Source organism: Solanum pennellii, chromosome 3 (assembly GCF_001406875.1).
Source record: "Solanum pennellii chromosome 3, SPENNV200".
Classification (NCBI taxonomy): domain Eukaryota; kingdom Viridiplantae; phylum Streptophyta; class Magnoliopsida; order Solanales; family Solanaceae; genus Solanum; species Solanum pennellii.
The window spans coordinates 4,180,655-4,201,038 of record NC_028639.1 but is presented as its reverse complement, the minus strand read 5'-3'; the positions used below and the strand labels follow the sequence as shown (position 1 = coordinate 4,201,038).

The following is a 20,384-nucleotide window of genomic DNA, read 5'->3' as shown; positions in this document are numbered from 1 at the left end:
ATCTCAGTACCCAGATTTTCAGAGTTTAAGTGTTTTGGAACGAAGCCCCTCGACGGTTCGTCGTGCCTATGACGTTTCGTCCTACCTGTCGTCGAGGGTAATGAGAAAGTAGCAGAAGAAAATTTACAAGTATGGGACGACGGAATCCATCACGGACCGTCGTGACCATGACGGTCCGTCGCGTGGTCCGTCGACCCAGTCAGTTTTTATCAAAATAATCTTACTGCTCGGATTGACTAACCATAATTAAATTTTAGGGACATTTTAAAATAAAAACATAATGTTAAAGATATTTTTAACTCAATAAATTAATATAAGATACTTTTTGCCAAATTAATAGGTTAAAGGTTTTTTTTCTCCACACTTTTTAATATTTTGTACGTAAACATTCATTAAGAAAAAGAGACTCAAGAAAGTTGGATAGTAGAATGATCCAATATAGAAAGATGTCACTGTTAAACTAAAAGAAAGACATAATACATAAACGTGTGCTTTAACTTAATCTCATTTTATGTTTATGTCCTATAAAGTAGAACAAGTAAATACACGAGTCCTACATAACACAATATATTTAGGACACCACATAGGACAAAAAATAACATGTAGAATGTCATGTAAGACATGTATGTCTATTTGTTCAACTTTATATAAATTTAAGTGTCTGATTGAAGTACATAAATATAATCTGAAGCTATGTATTATGCCTAAAAGAAAACTACTCTTAACAATTTATGACTTATGAGGAAAAAAACTACCATTGCTTTGAGCATCAGTGGTGATAGAATTACAAAAATAGTAAAATATGGATGGAACATTTTAGAGTTCACTTGTTTCGTATTGAAACTCTTTTAAATAGAGAAAAACTAGATTATTCAATATGACACGAATGTGGATAGACCAAAAGTGTAACAAATGACTAAATTAAGTGATTCTATATAATATATAGATTATAGGGTCATAATTAATAATATTTCTTATGAATAATTTGAATTATGTATTGATATTATATTATCAGTTCAATTTGAACAAATATTAAGAGGTGATCATTTTATTTCAAAGCAGCATATCAAGCATAATATAAAACACACATTAATTAGTTTAAATATTGAAATATTCATGAGATTCTTTCTTAAAAGAATTAAATGTTTACAAGGGAGTGAGTTTGATTTTTGTAGTCAAGCTATTTATTAGGCTAACAAGAAAGAAGAAAGGGTAATACATTAAGAAAGAAGTGTAACACGTATAATCGATTCATTGGTCACTTTTTATTTTAATTCGTCACTTTATACATTATTCGTAAGTGTAACACGTAGTTGATAGTAAAAAAGTGTTCATGACACAATAAATTCTGATATGAAGTGTTTAAAATAAACAAATCCTAGTAAAAATATTTAAAGAAAATATTGATGTCAACTTTAAATAAACATCGATAAATTCTGCCTTAAATATATGGTGTAGACCAAATATGCTCACTTTTGCAAAGATAAAAAACAAAAATGTTAAAAAAATATTTGTAAGTGACCATCTTGTCATTTTCTTACAAGTCTCAATTCTGGTTAATTTTGGCTTATAAATACAAGCCTTCCATAAAGGAAGCAAAGCATCAAAATATTTTACAAAAAATTAATTGAGATGGCCTCATTTAAGCAAGCTTTTCTCTTCATTGCTCTCTTTGCAATTTTGGGTTGAAACTTTTACCACTCTTCTCCCATTTTATTAGTATATGTTTCTTAGATATTTAATCTTTTTTTTTTTTAGTTTGTTATAAATATCTTAGCATAGTCAGAATTTTCATTAAAATTAGGATTCGAAATAAACACATGAAAGAGTCAAAGAGGGTTCTATATCTACTATATAATATAGGGAAAATGCATAAGTACCCCTCAACCTATGTCTAAAATCTCAGAGACACACTTATACTATACTAAGGTTCTATTACCCCCATAACTTATTTTATAAATAATTTTCTACCCCTTTTCGGCCTACGTGCCACTAGTTTGAAATAAAATGTCAACACACGTTGGGCCCACAAGATAGTGCCACGTAGACCGAAAAGGGGTACAAAATTATTAATAAAATAAGTTCAGGGGGTAATAGGACCTTAGTATAGTATAAGTGTGTCTCTGTGATTTCAGACATAGATTGAGGAGAAACTTGTACATTATTCCTATAATATATAATAAAATATCTTCATTATGTATAAGTATTGTACTTTCCTATCTAAATAAATCCGAATGAACCCCTAAACCCTTACAAGCTCAACCGCTGACTTAGTCAATTGATATCCTTATATAGGATATTAGTCTAATCATTGTTGTGTTTACACTGTGCAGTTAATCTCTCTTGGGCTCCAAATAAAATGCAAGTCATGGCATTACGAGACTTATCTGTTGATGTTGAAGATATTGAAGGGAAATTACTTCAACTTGATGATATTACTACTTGTGGGAGACGTTGCAAGGTCCATAGTGATTGCAAAGAAGGTGTTATCTGTTCAACTTGTCTTATACTTGGGTCTACGATTTTTCATTGCGTATAACACAAGCGCACTATTACTGATGAAATATTCTTGGATCGCAAATTATTGTTACGTTAAAATGAAATGAACTATTAATTGCTTGATATGTCTTAGTGTTTATTCAAGCATTTTAAGTAATGTTATGTTATCAAAGTTTGTGTAAGAAAATAAATACGTAACCTTATAAGTTTTCCATATATTGGGAAACTACCTAATCTTATAGGTTACAACTTAAATATATGTATATGTTGGTTGCTTGTGTTTATCCTATATGAAATTCAATTTTAATGAGATAAAGTGAAAATAATATACCTGAATCCTGATTCTTTTTTAATTTTTTTTTCAAATTTCACATCTCAATTATTAATTTATTTATTTAAAATTTAAACGCGATATATTATCATTAATATATTAAAAACACACCTAATTGAGTATATGTTGATATATAGTCCAAATAAAAAAATGGAACAACTTATATAAAGTTTGACCAGATAATTAATATTGATCATGCATGATACAAAAATTGAGTGCGATGGCACATGTCTTATTCCACCTAAACAGTTATCCTAAAACCTAATAAAAAAAATTAAATGCGGAAATAAAACAAAATAAAGGACTAGCATAACATTAACATTGCAGAAATATAACATAACTTCATATCCCCTCCCCCCCTCCCCCCCGGAGGGGCCCTACAAGGTCTATAACTGAAGAAGAACATAAAGAAAAAGTAAGAGGTCTATGATGAGATGACAACAGTCTCTACCTCACAAACCTTCAACAGTTAGCCTTAGACGTATATGAGAACAGGTGATCAAGACAATCCGAGCTTGTAACCTACACAAGTGTAGAAAGTAAGAGAGTAAGTATCAAACAACAACAATACTCAACAAGCAATCCTAACTAACCCTAGGTAAGACAATACTGAACACAAGTACTCTAACACACCATCCAAACCTCCATAAAACTACAACATGCATAGAAATAAATCAACCTAATTTAACAATTCTCACTCAATAACAACAATGCACATATAGAACATCACAACTTGCACCTCAACACATATAGAAATATCATCACAAATTTTCATAATTCAACCACCACAATAACATATTATCACTCATGAATAGCAAGAAACAAGGATGAAGTGTAATTCAATGTAGTGTAACATAATATATGGTGATGTATGTCTATTCTAATGATACACCTAATGAATCTCAATTCAGGACTCATGTGGTACTTATTGAATCTACCACAACGTGTGGAACATCCCCTTATTTTTAATAAAATCAATCATGGCATATGACAGAGTACGGAGCTTAAAAGGTATAAAATATTAACAAAAATTGTAAAACGGTATATAAAATTTTATAGTAGCCAAAACAGCAAAATCGTTGGAAGAACAACGATTTTGCAAAATGTGAATTTTTTTTAAAAAAATAAAATCGCTGCCTAGGCAGCGATTTTCAAAATAATTTTTTTTTTTTAAAAAATAAATCGCAATTTCATAATTTGGAAATCGCTGCCTAGGCAGCGATTTTATAATTTTTTTTTAAAAAAAATGAAAAGCGCTTCCTAGGCAGCGATTTTCTTTAATTTTTTTTTAAAAAAAATGGAAAAGCGATTTTCTAATTATTTTTTTTAAAAAAAAAGTAGAAATCGCTGCCTAGGCAGCGATTTTCTAAAAAAAATCATTTTTTAAAGAAAATTGTAGGAAAAACAAATTTCATTGATTTTCAAATATTTTTTTGAAATTCAAATATATAGTCCATTAAAAATTTGGAAAAACGCTCCATGTGCAGCGATTTCATTTTTTAAAACTAATTTTTTTAAAAAAAAAATTATAAAATCGCTGACTTGGAAGCGATTTTCTTTTCTTAAAAAAAAAACTTTTTTTAAGCAGCGATTTTCTAATAAAAAAAAATTTACAGCAATTTTTTTTAATTTTTTTAAAAAAATGGAAATCGCTGCTAGGGAGCGATTTCCTAAAAAAATTGGGAAATCACTGCCTAGGTAGCGATTTGATTTTTTTTTTAAAAAAAAAATCATATTTTATAAAATCGTTGCAGCAGCAACGATTTTACTTTTTCCGATGGAGTAAATCGCTGTTGTTCCAGCGATTTTGTCGTTTTAGTTAATATAAAATTTTATATACCATTTTAAAATTTTTATTAATATTTTATACTTTAAGCTCCGAACTCGCATATATCACGTCCCTTTTTCCTCAATATTAATCAAGCACGACATGTGGCATATCCCTTTTTTCTCAATAATTTCACAAAGCTTCATCACTACAGTATTATAAAACCGATACAAATATATGTATGCAAATGTTCAATGAGAGAATAGTGACCTTCACAACAATCACTGTAAGAAAACTGTTTGATTTATATGGAAATTTTTTTGGGAATTAATATGAATTTTCATCGAATTTTCATACTAATTCCTAGAAAAATTCCCATATAATTCACAGTTTTCTTATCGTGAACAACTCAATTCATATAATTTTGGCACAAACATAAGAGTGAACCAACAAAACCACTCAACCATACATGGCACATCATATATCACAATACCTTCAAGATTCTTCTTTTACCCACATTATCATCACTAGAGCTTATTCATCATTTAACAATACACAAAATATATGAAATTCTTCACCAATTCTCATAGGTCAAGAGGTCCACTAGCCTTAAAAAGTAACAAAATCAATTCGACACTTGAGTCTTCCCTTCATGTCGAGCCACAAAATTCACATCAACTAGTCAAATATAGAATACCCGTAAAAAAACATGAACAACGACACCCATAATGCTGATTTTAGAAATCGGATTCAGAACGACTCAAAAAGTCAATCTCAAAAGGCTAAGGATAAATCTAGATTTTTTATAAAAAAAAAAACATGATACCCAAATATTTTGGAACCCACGAGTGAAATCTTAACGAAAAAAAAGTTGAAATCATGCTCAAAACTCTAATTTGCTCAAAACACAAGTTCATGAGAAAAACCTCAAATACTCGTGTCCAAAATTTTGAGTCAAATCTGAAATATTTCTTGAAAACTATCTTATCCATAGGGAAGTCAAATATGAAATTTCAATAAAAAAACTAAGTTGAAAATGACCTAGAAATCTTATATTTATCAAACTTCTAACTTTACAACTCAGACTATTGTGATCACCTACACTAAACAACCTGGGAGAGTCAAAAGGCTAACCTAAAACTAATCCAATACCAATTAAAAGAAACCAATCTCATCATCATAAATAAGGTAAAATAGTTTAGTTGACTAGAAACTTGATCCCCCATAAACTTAACCTATAGCCACAACATCTAAATCATTGAAAATAAACCCCCTACATAATGGTGATGCAACCCCAAAATAATAATAGAAATAAATACTAAAGTTTATGTATGGAAAGATGGACAAGAAAGATATATTTAATCCAATAAGTAGAAGTAAGAAATTTTTAGCCAAATTAATAGGTTGAAGTGTTTTTTTTTCTTTTTGACACTTTTCCATATGTTGTTCTTTAACATTAAAAAAAAAAGACTCAAGAAAGATGTCATTGTCATGGAGAACTACTCCTAACCATTATGACTTAATGAAGAAAGAACTAACATTACTTTGAGCATTTGTGGTGATACAATTCAAAAAAGGTAAAATATGGTTCGAACATTTTGGACACATAAAGTTCATTTGTTTCGTGTTAAAACTCTCAATATGATGATGAAAAATTTACGTAGCATATAAATATGTCATTTAATTTGGCTTCAGTTGGTATTTATATTCTCTAATTTTGGGTGTTTACGAACAGATTACTTGTACAAAATTAAACAAGTGGACACACACATTCTACGTGGCAAATACACATAAGACACCATGTACGACACAAAATTTTTATGCAGAACGCCGATAAGACAAATGTGTCTATTTATTTAACTTAATATAAAATTAAATACCTACTTGTGCATGTTGAAGGTAATAGATGACAGTTAATCTCAAGTTAAAAGGCACATTTATATGTAGGGGTGTCAAATGGGTGGGTTGGGTTGAAATTGAAAATATTAAAATGGCTGAGATAGAAGTCGGGTTGGGTCTTGACCCGCCCAAGTTTACTTTGGGCTCAAATGGGCTTAAAATGGGTTGGATCTTGACCCGCCCAGTTTGACCCAATTAATCTCAATAATTTAACATATTGATATTTAACTTTTATAATCACAATTTAAATGTTAGCTCGAAATTATTTTTTTTTAAAAAGTAACAAATTGATAGATAAACCCTAAAAGATGCTAAATAGATAATAATTTATATTTTAAATAGAGAAACATATCTTAATAAAAAGTTTTAAGATGGTTTGAAATTGGAGATTGAATTGGGCTCAATTGAGGGTTCTCTTCAAATGAGTTATGCTTGAATGGGTTGGGATTGAACCCAATTCAAATTATCTTGAGCCCAACTCTTAAAATTCTGGACGGATTAGGCGGGTTATCTATGTTTGAGTTCACTTTTGACACCCCTATTTATATGTATTATGCCTAATCCTTTAATACTTTTTACTGTTCTAATTTTTTAAAAATCTAATAATCAGACTTTGCTAAATATATGGCGTAGACCAAATGTGCTCATCTTTTCAAACTTAAAGGACCAAACTGTTCAAAAGTATATTTAAGGGACCGTTATGTTATTTTCTCACATGTCTCAATACTGGCCTATAAATACAGCTTTCCATGAAGGAATAAAATCAACAATATTAATACATTAATTCTTCTACATATTAAAAATTAATTAACATGGCCTCATTTAAGCAAGCTTTTCTCTTCATTTCTCTCTTTGTTGCAATTTCAGGTTCAATACTTTTACAACTCTTTTCCTATTTTTGTTTGTTATAAACACCGAGATTAGTGATAAAGTCGAAATTTTTATTAACGAGTCCAAGTTATAAAGAAGTAAATATATGAAAATGTCAAAAGAAATTCAGCATCTACTGTATATGCATAAAATATAATTTTCATTTTTTCACTTTATAAACAGTATAATTTTCTATCGAAGAGAATTCAGATGAACTATAATCATTGTTGTGTTTACAATGTGCAGTTTATCTCTCTTGGGATCCAAGTAAAATGCAAGTGATGGCACTACGAGACTTACCTGGTGATTTTGAAGAGATAAAAGGAAAATTATTTCAAATTGATGATATTACGACTTGTGGGCATCGTTGCAAGGGTCGTAGTGATTGCAAAGAAGGTTTTATTTGTTCAACTTGTCTTAAAATTGGAAAGGTTTCTTATTGCGTATAATATAAGCACACTTTTACTGGTGAAATATCCTTTTGGAGCAGAAAATATTATTGTGTCCAATGAATGAGCTATTAATTGTGTATTATGTCTTCGTGTTTATTCAAGCATTTTAAATAATGTTGTGTTCACGAAGTTTGCGTAATAAAATAAATATGTAACCCTTTGTAATATGTTTTCCATATATTGAGAAACTTAAATATATGTATATGTAATTCAATATTTAATGAGATAAAAGTCAAAATAATACATCTGATTTATTATATTTTCGCGAGTTTTACATTTCAATTATCAATTTTTATTTTTTTCATCTAACCTATAGTTCATATAAGCAAATGGAACAATTGATATACAAATGACCTAGTTAGGTTCATGGTATTCTTTAATATACTATTGTCATATATAGTTTAGGTACGAAAAAAAATAATGAAACAATTAATACTTGGTTTCAATAGCTCTTCGTCCAATTACAACAAAAACACACCAAAATTTACACCAATCAGCTCAAAAATTGATACTTATATAATAAATAAATAAGAAAACAAAAAGGAAAAACAAAACTAGATTTTTTTTTAAAAAAATTACGTGTGGCAGTGTGTATTTTACTATCTACCACAAATCTAATTTTTTATGTCATCGACGATCATTCTAATAAGGTGGTAAGTATTATTTCATCTTTATTCAGAGATCTCGAGATTGAGTCTTTCTAAATATGAAATCGCTTTTGTTAGGAACCGTTTTATATCATAATATGAAACTTTTTGATGCAAATTAAATTTAATCAGACTCCAACATAAATATCAAACATCAAATTGAAAAATAAATCTATATCACATCAGAACGTAAGTGATAACTATTTCATTTTAAAGTATTCGTAAAAAAGGTAATAAAATCCTCATAAAAATAAATACGTCTTTTATACTTAGGAGTTAAAATATAACTTAGAAATACTTATGTTTTTTTTTTTCTTTTAAATCACGTCATATTGAACTGGAAAAAAAAAAAAGCATGACGAAAAGTCAATCCAAGTCTTTTTTACCTGTTCAAGTACATTAATCCCTAAAAAGGAAAAATTACGCAAAATAAAAAATATTTATAGAGTATTATTTAATTTAGCTACTGTATTGAATATTTATGATTTGTAGTTATACTTTTTTGAATTTTGTTATAAATTTGTATAATTCAGTTCTTAATTCTTAATTAAAAGCTTACAGAAAGTGCTTTAAAGAATAACGTAAAATGTTCGAAATAAGTGAACTAATCTGATATTTAATTTTTTTTTCCGGAGTTTTCAAGGTATTGCTTACAAAAACGTCCCCTCCCCCCACCCCATGTGGTTGACCTTCTTACCAGTCTGTCTCTTTTCTCTTGATGGAATATACCAATACTCAAGATAAAAATTTAAAATTGTATATACTTATCCTAACTATTTGTATATGATTTATTGATACATTTGATTTGTATAAGCTATGAAAAATATGATAAATTACTCTGTTTGGCGAGTGAAATATACAAACTGAATTCTGAAATTTTTCTAAATTATTAAATACATAAATTGTAATAGGAAAATTACCTAACAAAACAAACTTATACTATTTAATTACTCATCATAGATATGATATAATTACAATTGGCGACTAACATTATACATTAATTACGTGGGCTGACTTCAAGTTTGTATAATTAGTCACGTTTGTCTATGTATAATTCGCCAGAATATACAAATACATATGTATAATATACAATTATTTAACATATACACATATACAATTCACCTCTCTCCCACTCTCTACCCTCTCGCTCTCGCCTCTCTCCACCCTCTCCCAATCTCGATTGCCCTATATACAAATGTATATGTATAATATACAATTATATACATATACAATTCACCTCTCTCCCACTCCCTACCCTCTCTCGCTTCTCTCCTCCCTCTCCCAATCTCACTAGCCTCTCTCCTCCCTCTCCCAATCTCGCTCGCCTCTCTCCTCCCTCTCCAACTCTCGCTTGTCATATATATATATATATATATATATATATACAATTCACCTCTCTCCCACTCCCTACCCTCTCTCGCTTCTCTCCTCCCTCTCCAACTCTCGCTTGTCATATATATATATATATATATATATATATACAATTCACCTTTCTCCCACTCTTTCTCCTCTCTCTCGCCTCTCTAATCTCTCTTACAATCTCGCTCGCCTCTCTCCTTCATATAACATGTAGTTATGAATTGTAATTATCAAATCATAGTTATGAAAAGTAATTATACTATTTTTAAGTGGCTATATCTGAAAGTCTTCCCACGTTTAAAAAGAGACTCAAGAAAGATGTCTTTTTCAAAGAAAACTACTCCTAACAATTATGACTTATTGAAGAAAGAACTAACATTGCTTTGAGTATTAGTGGTGATACAATTACAAAAAAGGTAAAATATGGATTAAACATTTTGGACACATGGAGTCCATTCGTTTCGTGTTGAAACTCTGATATTGATAATTAAGAAAATACTAAATGGTTCGATATAACACGTGTTTGGATGGATCAAAAGTGTAACAAATGACATTAAAGTGAACAATTTTATATGATATAGTATATTTAAAAATATTTCTTACAAAAAATTCTAACTATATACATTGCTATTGTATTATCAATTTAATTTAATTATATAATATAAAAAGTTATTAGTTATTTTAGATTTTAAAAACCTACATCTCTTAATTTGAGTTCAGTACAAAAAAAGAATAAGAAGAATTAACGATGAAAAATTATGCAGCTAAATAACAAAAATTCAGCACTAATTCTATTTATAAATAGATAATAAAAAAATTCATATCTGAAACGCCCTTCATAGTTAAATTCTTATTCTTTTTAATTCACTCTTTTCATATAATTTGATAAAAATTTATTAAATATTTGACATAGACTAAATATGCTCTCTTTTGCAAACATAAAGGACAAATCTGTTCAAAAATATATTTAAGTGACCATTTTGTCATTTTTTCACAAGTCTCAATACTGGCTAATTTAGGCCTATAAATAGTGTCTTCTTATATATATATTTTACAAATTAATTAAGATGGCTTTATTTAAGCAAGGATTTCTCTTTATTGCTCTCTTTGTTGCAATTTCAGGTTCTAAACTTTGTGTTTTACTTTCTTTTTTAATCCGTTTTAAATATTTAGACATTAATATTTATATTATTAGACTAATCTTTGTTATATTTACTATGTATAGTTAATCTCTATTGGAGTCCGAATAAAATGCAAGCGATGGCATTACGAAATTTACCTGGTACTGTCGTAGAGATAAAAGGGAAATTATTTGATACTAGTACTTGTGGCAAACGTTGCAATGACCGTAGCGATTGTCAAGAAGGTTTTATTTGTTCAAATTGTGTTACATTTGGGAATTTATTTTCTCAATGTGTATAACACAAGCGCATTATTACTGGTGAAATATTCTTATCGTATTTCTAAGTTTGTGTAAGAAAAATAAATATGTAACCTTACAAATTTTCCATATATTGGAAAACTACCTAGGTTACAACTTATAAATATATGTATCGGTCTCTTGTATTCATCCTATATGCAATTCATTATTTATCGTGATGATAGTAAAAAAATTCATAGCTTTTTTTTTTTTGGAAAAGGGTCAAATATGCCCCTAAATTATTCGATATGATAAATGTTATGTGATAAGTTCAAAATGACATGACAATTCCACGTGGCATTTAAAAAAATAAAAAATGAGTTGGATATGTCCAACATGGCAACTAACGCCCATAAGTGCATATTTGGACCAAAAGTTGGACGGCGAGGGCATGAGTGAACCAAACTTTAAACGGAGGGTATATCTAGACCTTTTCGAATAGTTTAGAGGCATATTTGACCCTTTTCCCTTTTTTTTAATGAGTTTCACACTTTGATTTATTTTTTTTTCCAAACAAGTCTAGTTGGATAGACAATAATAGTTTATAAACGAAAAAAAACAAACAATTAATAGTTGATATAGTCATATTTAAGGTGTGTTTTGATACATAAACTATAATAGTTCAACTTAAAAAAAGGAAATAACTGACAATTTAGACGTAAAACTCGCCAAAAAATAAAATAAAATTCAAATATACACCTGCTCATAAAATTAAGTAAAAAATTCCCCTTTTTGACCAGCTCTAGAAGAAGTTCTTAAAGTTTATTGTTCAAATTTTTTCTAAACGTTACGTAATTATGTCTTATCTTCTAAAAATGAACTAACTTAATACAATTCAATATACATCTGCTCCTATTTTTAAAGAATTTGTGATATATTTTAATTTTACCATAATACATATACAAATTGTCAAATACTTTTTTAATTTGGTGCAAAATAGAATTTGGAGGAACAATGATAAATATTAGCAAATTGAGCTGCAAAAATAAATAAAATAAATAAAAATGAATAGCAAATAATTTTTTTTTCTTTTTTTTTTTTTGCAATGGTGAATGATTGAAGAAATTTGAAATATATTGTCTACTATTTTAACGTCTATAAAATAAAGATATTCAGATGGAGAGAGATATCATGAGTTCGGAGCCTAAAGGGTATAAAATATTAATGAAAATTTCAAAACGGTATATAAAATTTTATATTAACCAAAACGGTAAAATCGCTGAAACAACAACGTTTTACTCCAGCGGAAAAAGAAAAATCGCTGCTACTGCAGCGATTTTGCAAAATGTGATTTTTTTTTAAAAAAAAAATTGAATCGCTACCTAGACAGCGATTTTCATTATTTTTTTAAAAAAATGTTTTTTAGAAAATCATTGCCTAGGCAGCGATTTCTGTTTTTTTTTAAAAAAAAATTTTTTTAAAGAAAATCGTTGTCTAGGTAACGATTTTGCTTTTTCCGGTGGAGTAAATCGCTGTTGTTCCAGCGATTTTACCTTTTTGATAAATATAAAATTTTATATACCGTTTTAAAATTTTTGTTAATATTTTATACCCTTTAGGCTCCGAACTCGAGATATCATATACATATAAAAAAAGTAAGCCCTAAAAATAGGTGGAATAAAACTGACTAATTTACATCAATCAATTTCAACGCAGAATGGAACCTTAGATTAAAAAAAAAGTTCATCTTAATGTGAGTGAATTAAGGTGTTTTAAGTTTTACTAAGCTTTCTTTATAAAAAAAAAATATGAATCGAAAAGCCCTCTAAAGGACATCTTCTTTTCCACAGACTTGAATGATGAAATCCAAGATATTGCGTCTCTCTACGATATCATATCATATTAACTACGTTCAAATCTATCATATTATCGAGATATGATTGAGTATATCGTACTCATTTTTTCAAAAGTACATATTATATATATGTTTTAAATAATCTTATAATTGTCATTATCTTTTAAAAATAAAAGACGAGCCAGATCTAAGTAATCTTCTTCAAATGAGTGGTTGAGTAATGTATTTAACGTTAATCAATACTTCAAGCCAGCCAAAAAGGTAAATAAAATGATTATATTGATAATCTGATTGTCTATTTAATATAAGGAGGGATAAGACCATCCAATTACACAACATATGAGATGATATAAGCTTATTATAAAAATATGATTAATTATGTATATATTAATTATTTGATAGAGTGGTCAAATTTTGACAATTTGGTAACTCCATGTGTCTATCTACTTCATGTATAACCTAATGGTCTTAGTGATATAAATCTAATTATAAAAACACAACATACTTTCATTTGACACTAAACTATATTAATATTTTTTTTGAATATTTCCATTATTTTTCTCTATAAGGTTTCATTAGTTTTATAATTTTTTAGATTTTAAAAAGATATATTCCATGGAAGGAAGATTAAAATCAGCTTGTGTAATTGGTGGCAATGGATTTATGGCATCTTTGCTTGTTAAGCTTTTGCTTGAGAAAGGCTACACTGTTAATACAACTGTCCGCCATCTTGGTACGCAGAATTTTTCGTAAGCGATATTAATATTTGAAAAAAAAAATATTATTTATGACAAATGGTATTTGTGACATTATATTTTCAAATTGGTTCTTATCTATCTATCTATTATCTTCTAAAAAATAGATAAAGAAGTGTTTGTAGCATCACTTGAGGCAAGGTATATCTGACCCAACCTAACTAAGAAGAATCGAACCTGACAAATATATTTTTTTTTTCTTTTGGAAAAGTGCTCCGAGTAGTGGGTACCTCGTAGGATGACTCTATTGAATTGGAGAATTCTGATGTTGTCTCATGTGGAAGTTAAACCCTATTTAGTTTTCGGTTTATCGCAATACGTGTTTTCCCTTCTAATGATCCTTCATGAAATGTGAATTTAGATTAGTCGAGACTCTTATAAAACGAGTATCGAACACTAGGTGGAAAAAAACAGATATACAAAGCAAGGGCTGAAGCAAAGTGATCCATGCTTATGTTTCTTCTTTTTTTTTTTAAATGTCAATATTTATACAATATATCATTATATTTGGTTAATATTATTTTTTGGTTTCTTATTAATTTTTTTAATTAGGAAATCATAAGAAGATTTCTCACCTATTAGCATTACATGAGTTGGGAAAATTGAGAATATTTCAAGCTGATTTAACAGATGAAACAAGCTTTGATATCCCTATAAATGGATGTGACATTGTCTTCCATGTAGCAACACCAATCAACTTTGCTTCTCAAGATCCAGAGGTATATATATATGTATAATATGTAGAATTATATCAAAAGATTTTGAATTTATTGACTTTAGATCCTGAATCCGCTTCGATTATATTGTCTTTATTTGCAGAATGATATGATAAATCCAGCAGTACAAGGAGTTGTGAATGTCCTAAAAGCATGTGTCAAATCAAAAACAGTTAAAAAGGTAGTATTGACCTCATCAGCTGCTGCTGTGACAATCAACCAACTTAGTGGCACAGGTCCAGTCATGGATGAGTCTAATTGGACAGATGTTGAGTTCTTGACTTCAACAAAACCACCTACTTGGGTAATTTCTCATTATATTTTTTTAACAATATAGTTTACAATTCTTGAAAAAAAAAAGTTTTTTTAATGCTATGCAGGGGTACCCTGTCTCAAAAACATTAGCTGAAAAGGAAGCTTGGAAATTTTCTGAGGAAAATAATATTAAACTTATCACTATAATTCCATCTCTCATGGCTGGTCCTTACTTTACTCCAGAAACTCCAAGTAGTGTTGATCTTGCCATGTCCTTAATCACAGGTCAGAATAAAAACATCACATGAATATCGTGTTCCTTCTGCCCCAGTTTATGTGACACCCCTTTTTTTCTGTTATATGTAATGTATAAAGAATATTACCTTTTATATTTAGAAATGATTCAATTTTAAAATTATAATTTTACCTATAGTGATATGATTTATAGTCGAAAACATGTTCAAGACTTGGTTCTTTTTGTTATAACCGTGGTGTCCAGGTCAGTTTATTCAGACCTCAACTAATTCCACGTGATACTTGTTAAGCGCTAACTCCCAATGTCACAAGTATGGAGTGACCTTGTCCTAGGGTGACAGATGGGAAAAGATATCACCTAGTGTTTTGTCAAGGCGAACTGAACCTAAGACCGCATGACTCTCAAACAGACACAGCCTGAGGTGCTATAAAAGCTTATTTAATACTACAAGTTTTGAAAGTCTTCCTTTTTTTCTTAACCACAACACCAAACAAACAGTGTTGCATAAACTGGTACGGAGGGAGAAATTGAAAGCATTTCATCTTTTCTTTGCAAATAATTTGACAGGGGATGAATTTCTTATAAGTAACTTGAAGGGGATGCAGATGTTATCAGGTTTAATATCTATTACACATGTAGAGGATGTTTGTCGAGCCCATATTTTTGTTGCTGAGAAAGAATCAGCTTCTGGAAGGTACATATGCTCTGCAGTCAACACCAGTGTGATAGAGCTTGCAAGTTTCTTGAAGAAAAGATATCCAACTCTATATGTTCCTACTGAGTAAGTAATGTCACAAATATCAAATAGACCTGGACTATCATCTTTTCTCGAGTTTCACATTCCAACTATCAGTTATCCCCTTTTTCTACCTGAACTATCACCATCTATGTATTAAAACACACCTCAACTCTCCAACAACACCCTTTCCTACCTAAAGAGCTGATAGTTGGGGTGTGAAACTAGAAATATTGAATAAACACCTCAACTATCCAACTGTTCCCTTAGGTTACTGACATATATATAATCTTTGTATCTGATTGATGTATTGCAGTTTCGGAGAATTCCCATCTAAAGCCAAGTTGATCATCTCGTCAGAAAAACTCATCAAAGAGGGATTCAGTTTTAAGTATGGGATTGAAGAGATTTATGATCAGTGTGTTGCTTGTTTTAAAGATAAGGGGTTATTGAAGATCTAAACAATTTACTGATGAATCTTTGTGGCAAAGAGCAGCACTATTCTGTCGATATTTGTAATGAATAAACAAGACTTAATGTTATACAGAAGAAGCAACATTTAATAAATAAAATAACTCTAGTTTGGTGACCTATCATTAAGAAATAACTTTATTTTCGACTTTGTACTCGAACACATATATGCATACTCTTGCTTAGAACTGAACTCTGCTTTGCTTCATATTAAAAAAGTTCGGAAATTGAGGCTATTTGCCAGCCTTTATGCTCTCTGCCTTGTCATATTCCTTAAAGGTCAGAGTTAGAAGTCATGTGCAAGTGAGGGAATTCATAGGGAGACTGGAGACACTTCTCTTTCCTACTTCCTGGGGACTCTAGATTTATCTTTTCCGGTCTTCTTGTTGTTGTTGCTTCTTTCTGCTACTTTATTGATCTCTTCTTCTCTATTACAGAATATTTTTCTCCTTTTTTAGTATGTTACTGAAGCAATTGATAATGCTATTAAATCTGAAAATTGGTTTTGCAATTGGAGCTATCTTTCACTCAACTTATTGAAATAGAACTAAGATTTCTATACAAAAGCCTAAAAAGTACTAGAGAGGGTATGTTTTAGTTGGGAACCTTATATCACAAGACCATTAAACCAACATCAAGTGAAGTCATTAAGTCGGCCAAAAATTCACGCACAAAAGGCTGAGCAAAGTATAAATTCATTTAACATCCAAAACAAGAATACATCTTATTGCTAACAGTCATGAAAGTTGAAACTAGCATCAAATTAAGTTCGTACACAAGGTTAACGTACCAAATTCAGCATCTAAAATGCTAAGCGAATCTGCTGGTCGTCTTTAATCAACTGAAGGTAGATTGAGCTTATAAAGATGGTAGTCATTTGACTTGCCCAAATGCACAACCTCCTTAGCTTCTCGAATCCTAGACGATTTCACCAACCCATCGACCACTCTTTGCAACAACTTTGCATCAACATTACACTTTCTTTTAAAAACCTCTTTGCACAACTCAAGAGCCCAATCAAAATCACCCTTTTCGCACGCAGATGAAATGACACTAGCGAATATCACCTTATTTGGAACAGAACCGCTCTTCACAAGTTCTTTGTACCACTTTTTAGCCTCCTCCAAATTACTCATTTTACAAAATCCTCTAATCAACGCACCATATGTAAACACATCAGGCTTTAACTCAAAACTTCCCAATTTGCCAACAAGCTTGGCAGCCTCCGAAACTTTGTTCTCATTCATCAGTCCTACCAGCTTAGCATTGTAACTTCTAATATCCGGAGCAACATTCTTGCTAACCATTAGCTTCCACATCTTCTCGCCATTATCAAACTTACCATTCGAGTAAAACACCCCAAGAATCGTATTAAACGTAACCAAATCAGGCTTTAACCCGTTCTTCTCAATCTCATTAACAAAGGCAGCTGCTTTATCCAATTCCCCTTTGTCACACAACCCCTTAATCATTATATTATACGTGACAACATCCGGCTTCACCTTCAACTTCTCCAGCAATTCCTCAAACAAACCTTCGAGTTTATCATATTTCTGCGAATTCACACAAGCCCCTAAAAGGGCATTAACAGATTTCACACTCTGCTTACAATTTCTTTCAGGCATTTCATCAAACACCTTCTGGGCATTCTCAAATAACCCAGATTTTCCATACAAACCTACCAGCCTTGCTGCGAAACTCTCTTTGGAGATGTCGGGTCGGTATTGTTTTTGGTGTTCGAGGATTTCTTCGATCCATTTGTACCGTTTTGCAGAGGCTAATCGATGAACTGTAGATTCGTAAATGCCGGTTTTTGTGCGGAATCTTGTGACATCTGAATACTGTTTGAATTTCTCAACGAGTCTTTTGAGGTTCCTCTCTTTGTATAAGTCGTCGGAGATTACTCTGATCGGAGATACTGAGGCTTCAGCCGTGGAAAAAGTCCGGCGGATTACTCTGCTAAAAGAGGCCATTAAGTGATAAAAGAGTAGAGTGTACTGAGTAGGGTTTATGGAGGGTTTTGATGCAAATGGAATAATTTTTTTTAAAAAAAAGATAAATGAAATAATTAAAACTCGTGATCTAAAATACGTTATAGATACTTCTAGTTGGTTTTGATTTCGGCGTAAACGAGTGTTCTCGTGTGTCGATCGTTGTATTATTTCATTTTTGTGACTATTCTTTTACAGATTTGTTGTGTAAATTTCCATTTCTTGTTAATGTGTTGTTGTGATGAATTCGACCTCAAAATGGACATTTTTGGGATGCTACGTATCAAAAGGGAGTCGCTCTAAGAAATACAAACCAAAAGGGACTCACTTTTTGGTCTGTGTATTTACGGAGTGTCTCTTTTGATCTGTGGCGTCCAAAAAGTATCTAGTTTGGGTCGAACTCTTGTTGTGATTGTCGTATCCCTTCTTGCAAATTGTTTGATAAGTTTTTTTATAATCTAACTCCATTTGTTGGATTACACTTGATATGTTGTTGTTGTTCTTAATTTGAGAATATTTTCAAATGATATATATATATAAAGTTAATCACTTAAAAAAAGATCATGGTGGAGTGGTAAGTACTCATTTATCTTTAACCATAAAAAGAATGTTATACTAGAATCGCAAGGTGAAGTGTTTTATATTCGCATTTGGGACAAATGATAATTTGAGTGTATAAATGAAATGCATGTAATAGCAAACTTAAGGATGATGAATATATTAAGGGCTCAATTGGAATGATTTGAAATTATATTGATTTGAAGTTGAAGATATTATTTGAACACGCAATTTGAATTTTTAAGTTATTTTTTTCTCATTAACATGAAAAGTAAACCCCACAAGTTATGAAAGCTATCAAAAATTCTCCAATTCTTATAGAGTCTTACCAAAAGATCACAAATCATAGTTCATAATAAAATATTGTATCTTAAGGCGCTGCATTAATAAGTCGCATATCTCCTTATTCTTTTTATAAATAAGTCTTAGTGATTACAAACTTTAAAAAACATATAATTTTATAGAGATCCCTAAGACATTCTTCAACATAATTCTAAGACAATGTCTTGTCTGGAAACGTTTCCTCGAGATAGAACTATATGTGAACGAATATCAAATATCAAATATAAAAGAGCGAACGAAAACTAAATAAAAAGCTACGAACTCAAAAGTTTGTTTGTTTTTTTTTTTTTAAAAAAAAGGCAACATAACCGCAACAATTCAACTTAATTTCTATATCTATTCCATTTATGTGATTTCTGATGAGTACTGAATAAATTAAGAGTTGAAATTTTGGCCAAACGTCATGCATTGACAATCAATTTTCTCATACTAGCATAAATTTTATTTTAAAAAATTTAAAAATACGTAAAATTAAATAATTTAACTTTGATGCTTTGAATTGTGTCATCCAAAATGAGACATAAAAAGTACCTCTTTTCCGATTAAATTTATATTTATACGTAATTGCTCAACGTTCGAATATCCTTTTGTACCTTCAACTTCAAATAATTTAACCAAATCAAATCGAAACTCATAAAAAAAATTTGTCCAAACATAACAGCAAAAGTTCCACTTAATTGTCATATCTATTCCTGCACCGTTAATTATTAAACAAAGGTCTTCAAATTCAATATGCCAATTTAAATTTATTCAAACATCAAATAAAAAAAATTAGTCCTTAATATAAAGTCTCTACGGGCAGGCCTTGGTTACAAAAATATGACATGGTATTGTAGGATTTATTTATTTTTCCTTGAAAATTATCCAATATTCTTTGTTAATTTTATTTTTATTTTCTTTTGTTGGTCATCTAGAGATATTGAATTAAAAAATTTACAAAGAGCAGTTCTAACTTCCATTTTGGAAGTTAATTACTTGGCATGTACTTATTGGAAGTAATAACGTTGACCTTTTTCTTATTAAGGGATTTGATCACCTTATTATTTGACTAATTAAAACATTAATTCAAACAATATACCCGTAGGCTGAGGAGCAAAAGGAGAAATCCGCCTCGCGTCTGATTAGCTAGTTGGTGAGGCAATAGCTTACCAAGGCGATGATCAGTAGTTGGTCCGAGAGAATGATCAGCCACACTGGGACTGAGACACGACCCAGACTCCTGCGGGAGGTATATATATATATATATATATATATATATATATAT

General features: G+C 30.2%; 3 protein-coding genes and 2 long non-coding RNA genes across 5 annotated transcripts; 4 read left to right on the top strand and 1 right to left on the bottom strand.

The window, feature by feature from the left end:
* Nucleotides 1-1,610: 1,610 nt before the first annotated feature.
* Nucleotides 1,611-2,783, top strand: LOC114076351. Its single transcript, XR_003577190.1, has 2 exons — nucleotides 1,611-1,684; nucleotides 2,334-2,783. It is a non-coding gene; the product is annotated as an uncharacterized LOC114076351 (long non-coding RNA).
* A 4,489-nt stretch (nucleotides 2,784-7,272) lies between these two features.
* LOC107014218 (fruit-specific protein-like) lies at nucleotides 7,273-7,986 on the top strand. The gene is made up of 2 exons (XM_015214071.2): nucleotides 7,273-7,364; nucleotides 7,614-7,986. Exons 1-2 carry the CDS (start codon nucleotides 7,310-7,312, stop codon nucleotides 7,814-7,816), a joined length of 258 nt encoding a protein of 85 aa, XP_015069557.1. The 5' UTR covers nucleotides 7,273-7,309; the 3' UTR covers nucleotides 7,817-7,986.
* Nucleotides 7,987-10,889: 2,903 nt separating this feature from the next.
* On the top strand, nucleotides 10,890-11,424 carry LOC114076364. The gene is made up of 2 exons (XR_003577204.1): nucleotides 10,890-10,947; nucleotides 11,051-11,424. It is a non-coding gene; the product is annotated as an uncharacterized LOC114076364 (long non-coding RNA).
* Nucleotides 11,425-13,581: 2,157 nt separating this feature from the next.
* LOC107012467 (anthocyanidin reductase ((2S)-flavan-3-ol-forming)) lies at nucleotides 13,582-16,422 on the top strand. Its single transcript, XM_015212321.2, has 6 exons — nucleotides 13,582-13,773; nucleotides 14,348-14,514; nucleotides 14,615-14,815; nucleotides 14,892-15,051; nucleotides 15,590-15,803; nucleotides 16,075-16,422. The coding sequence occupies exons 1-6, from the start codon at nucleotides 13,656-13,658 to the stop codon at nucleotides 16,217-16,219; spliced, it is 1,005 nt and encodes a 334-aa protein (XP_015067807.1). The 5' UTR covers nucleotides 13,582-13,655; the 3' UTR covers nucleotides 16,220-16,422.
* Nucleotides 16,423-16,892: 470 nt separating this feature from the next.
* On the bottom strand, nucleotides 16,893-18,437 carry LOC107012466 (pentatricopeptide repeat-containing protein At3g13160, mitochondrial-like). Its single transcript, XM_015212320.2, has one exon. The coding sequence runs from the start codon at nucleotides 18,200-18,202 to the stop codon at nucleotides 17,063-17,065; it is 1,140 nt and encodes a 379-aa protein (XP_015067806.1). The 5' UTR covers nucleotides 18,203-18,437; the 3' UTR covers nucleotides 16,893-17,062.
* Between the last annotated feature and the right edge of the window lie 1,947 nt (nucleotides 18,438-20,384).

Coding starts and splice junctions, on each gene's coding strand:
- LOC107014218 (XM_015214071.2), top strand. CDS start 7,310: ATGGCCTCATTTAAGCAAGCTTTTCTCTTCATTTCTCTCTTTGTTGCA. Junction 7,365..7,613: donor TCTCTTTGTTGCAATTTCAG/GTTCAATACTTT, acceptor TACAATGTGCAG/TTTATCTCTCTTGGGATCCA.
- LOC107012467 (XM_015212321.2), top strand. CDS start 13,656: ATGGAAGGAAGATTAAAATCAGCTTGTGTAATTGGTGGCAATGGATTT. Junction 14,515..14,614: donor TTGCTTCTCAAGATCCAGAG/GTATATATATAT, acceptor CTTTATTTGCAG/AATGATATGATAAATCCAGC. Junction 14,816..14,891: donor CAACAAAACCACCTACTTGG/GTAATTTCTCAT, acceptor AATGCTATGCAG/GGGTACCCTGTCTCAAAAAC.
- LOC107012466 (XM_015212320.2), bottom strand. CDS start 18,202: ATGGCCTCTTTTAGCAGAGTAATCCGCCGGACTTTTTCCACGGCTGAA.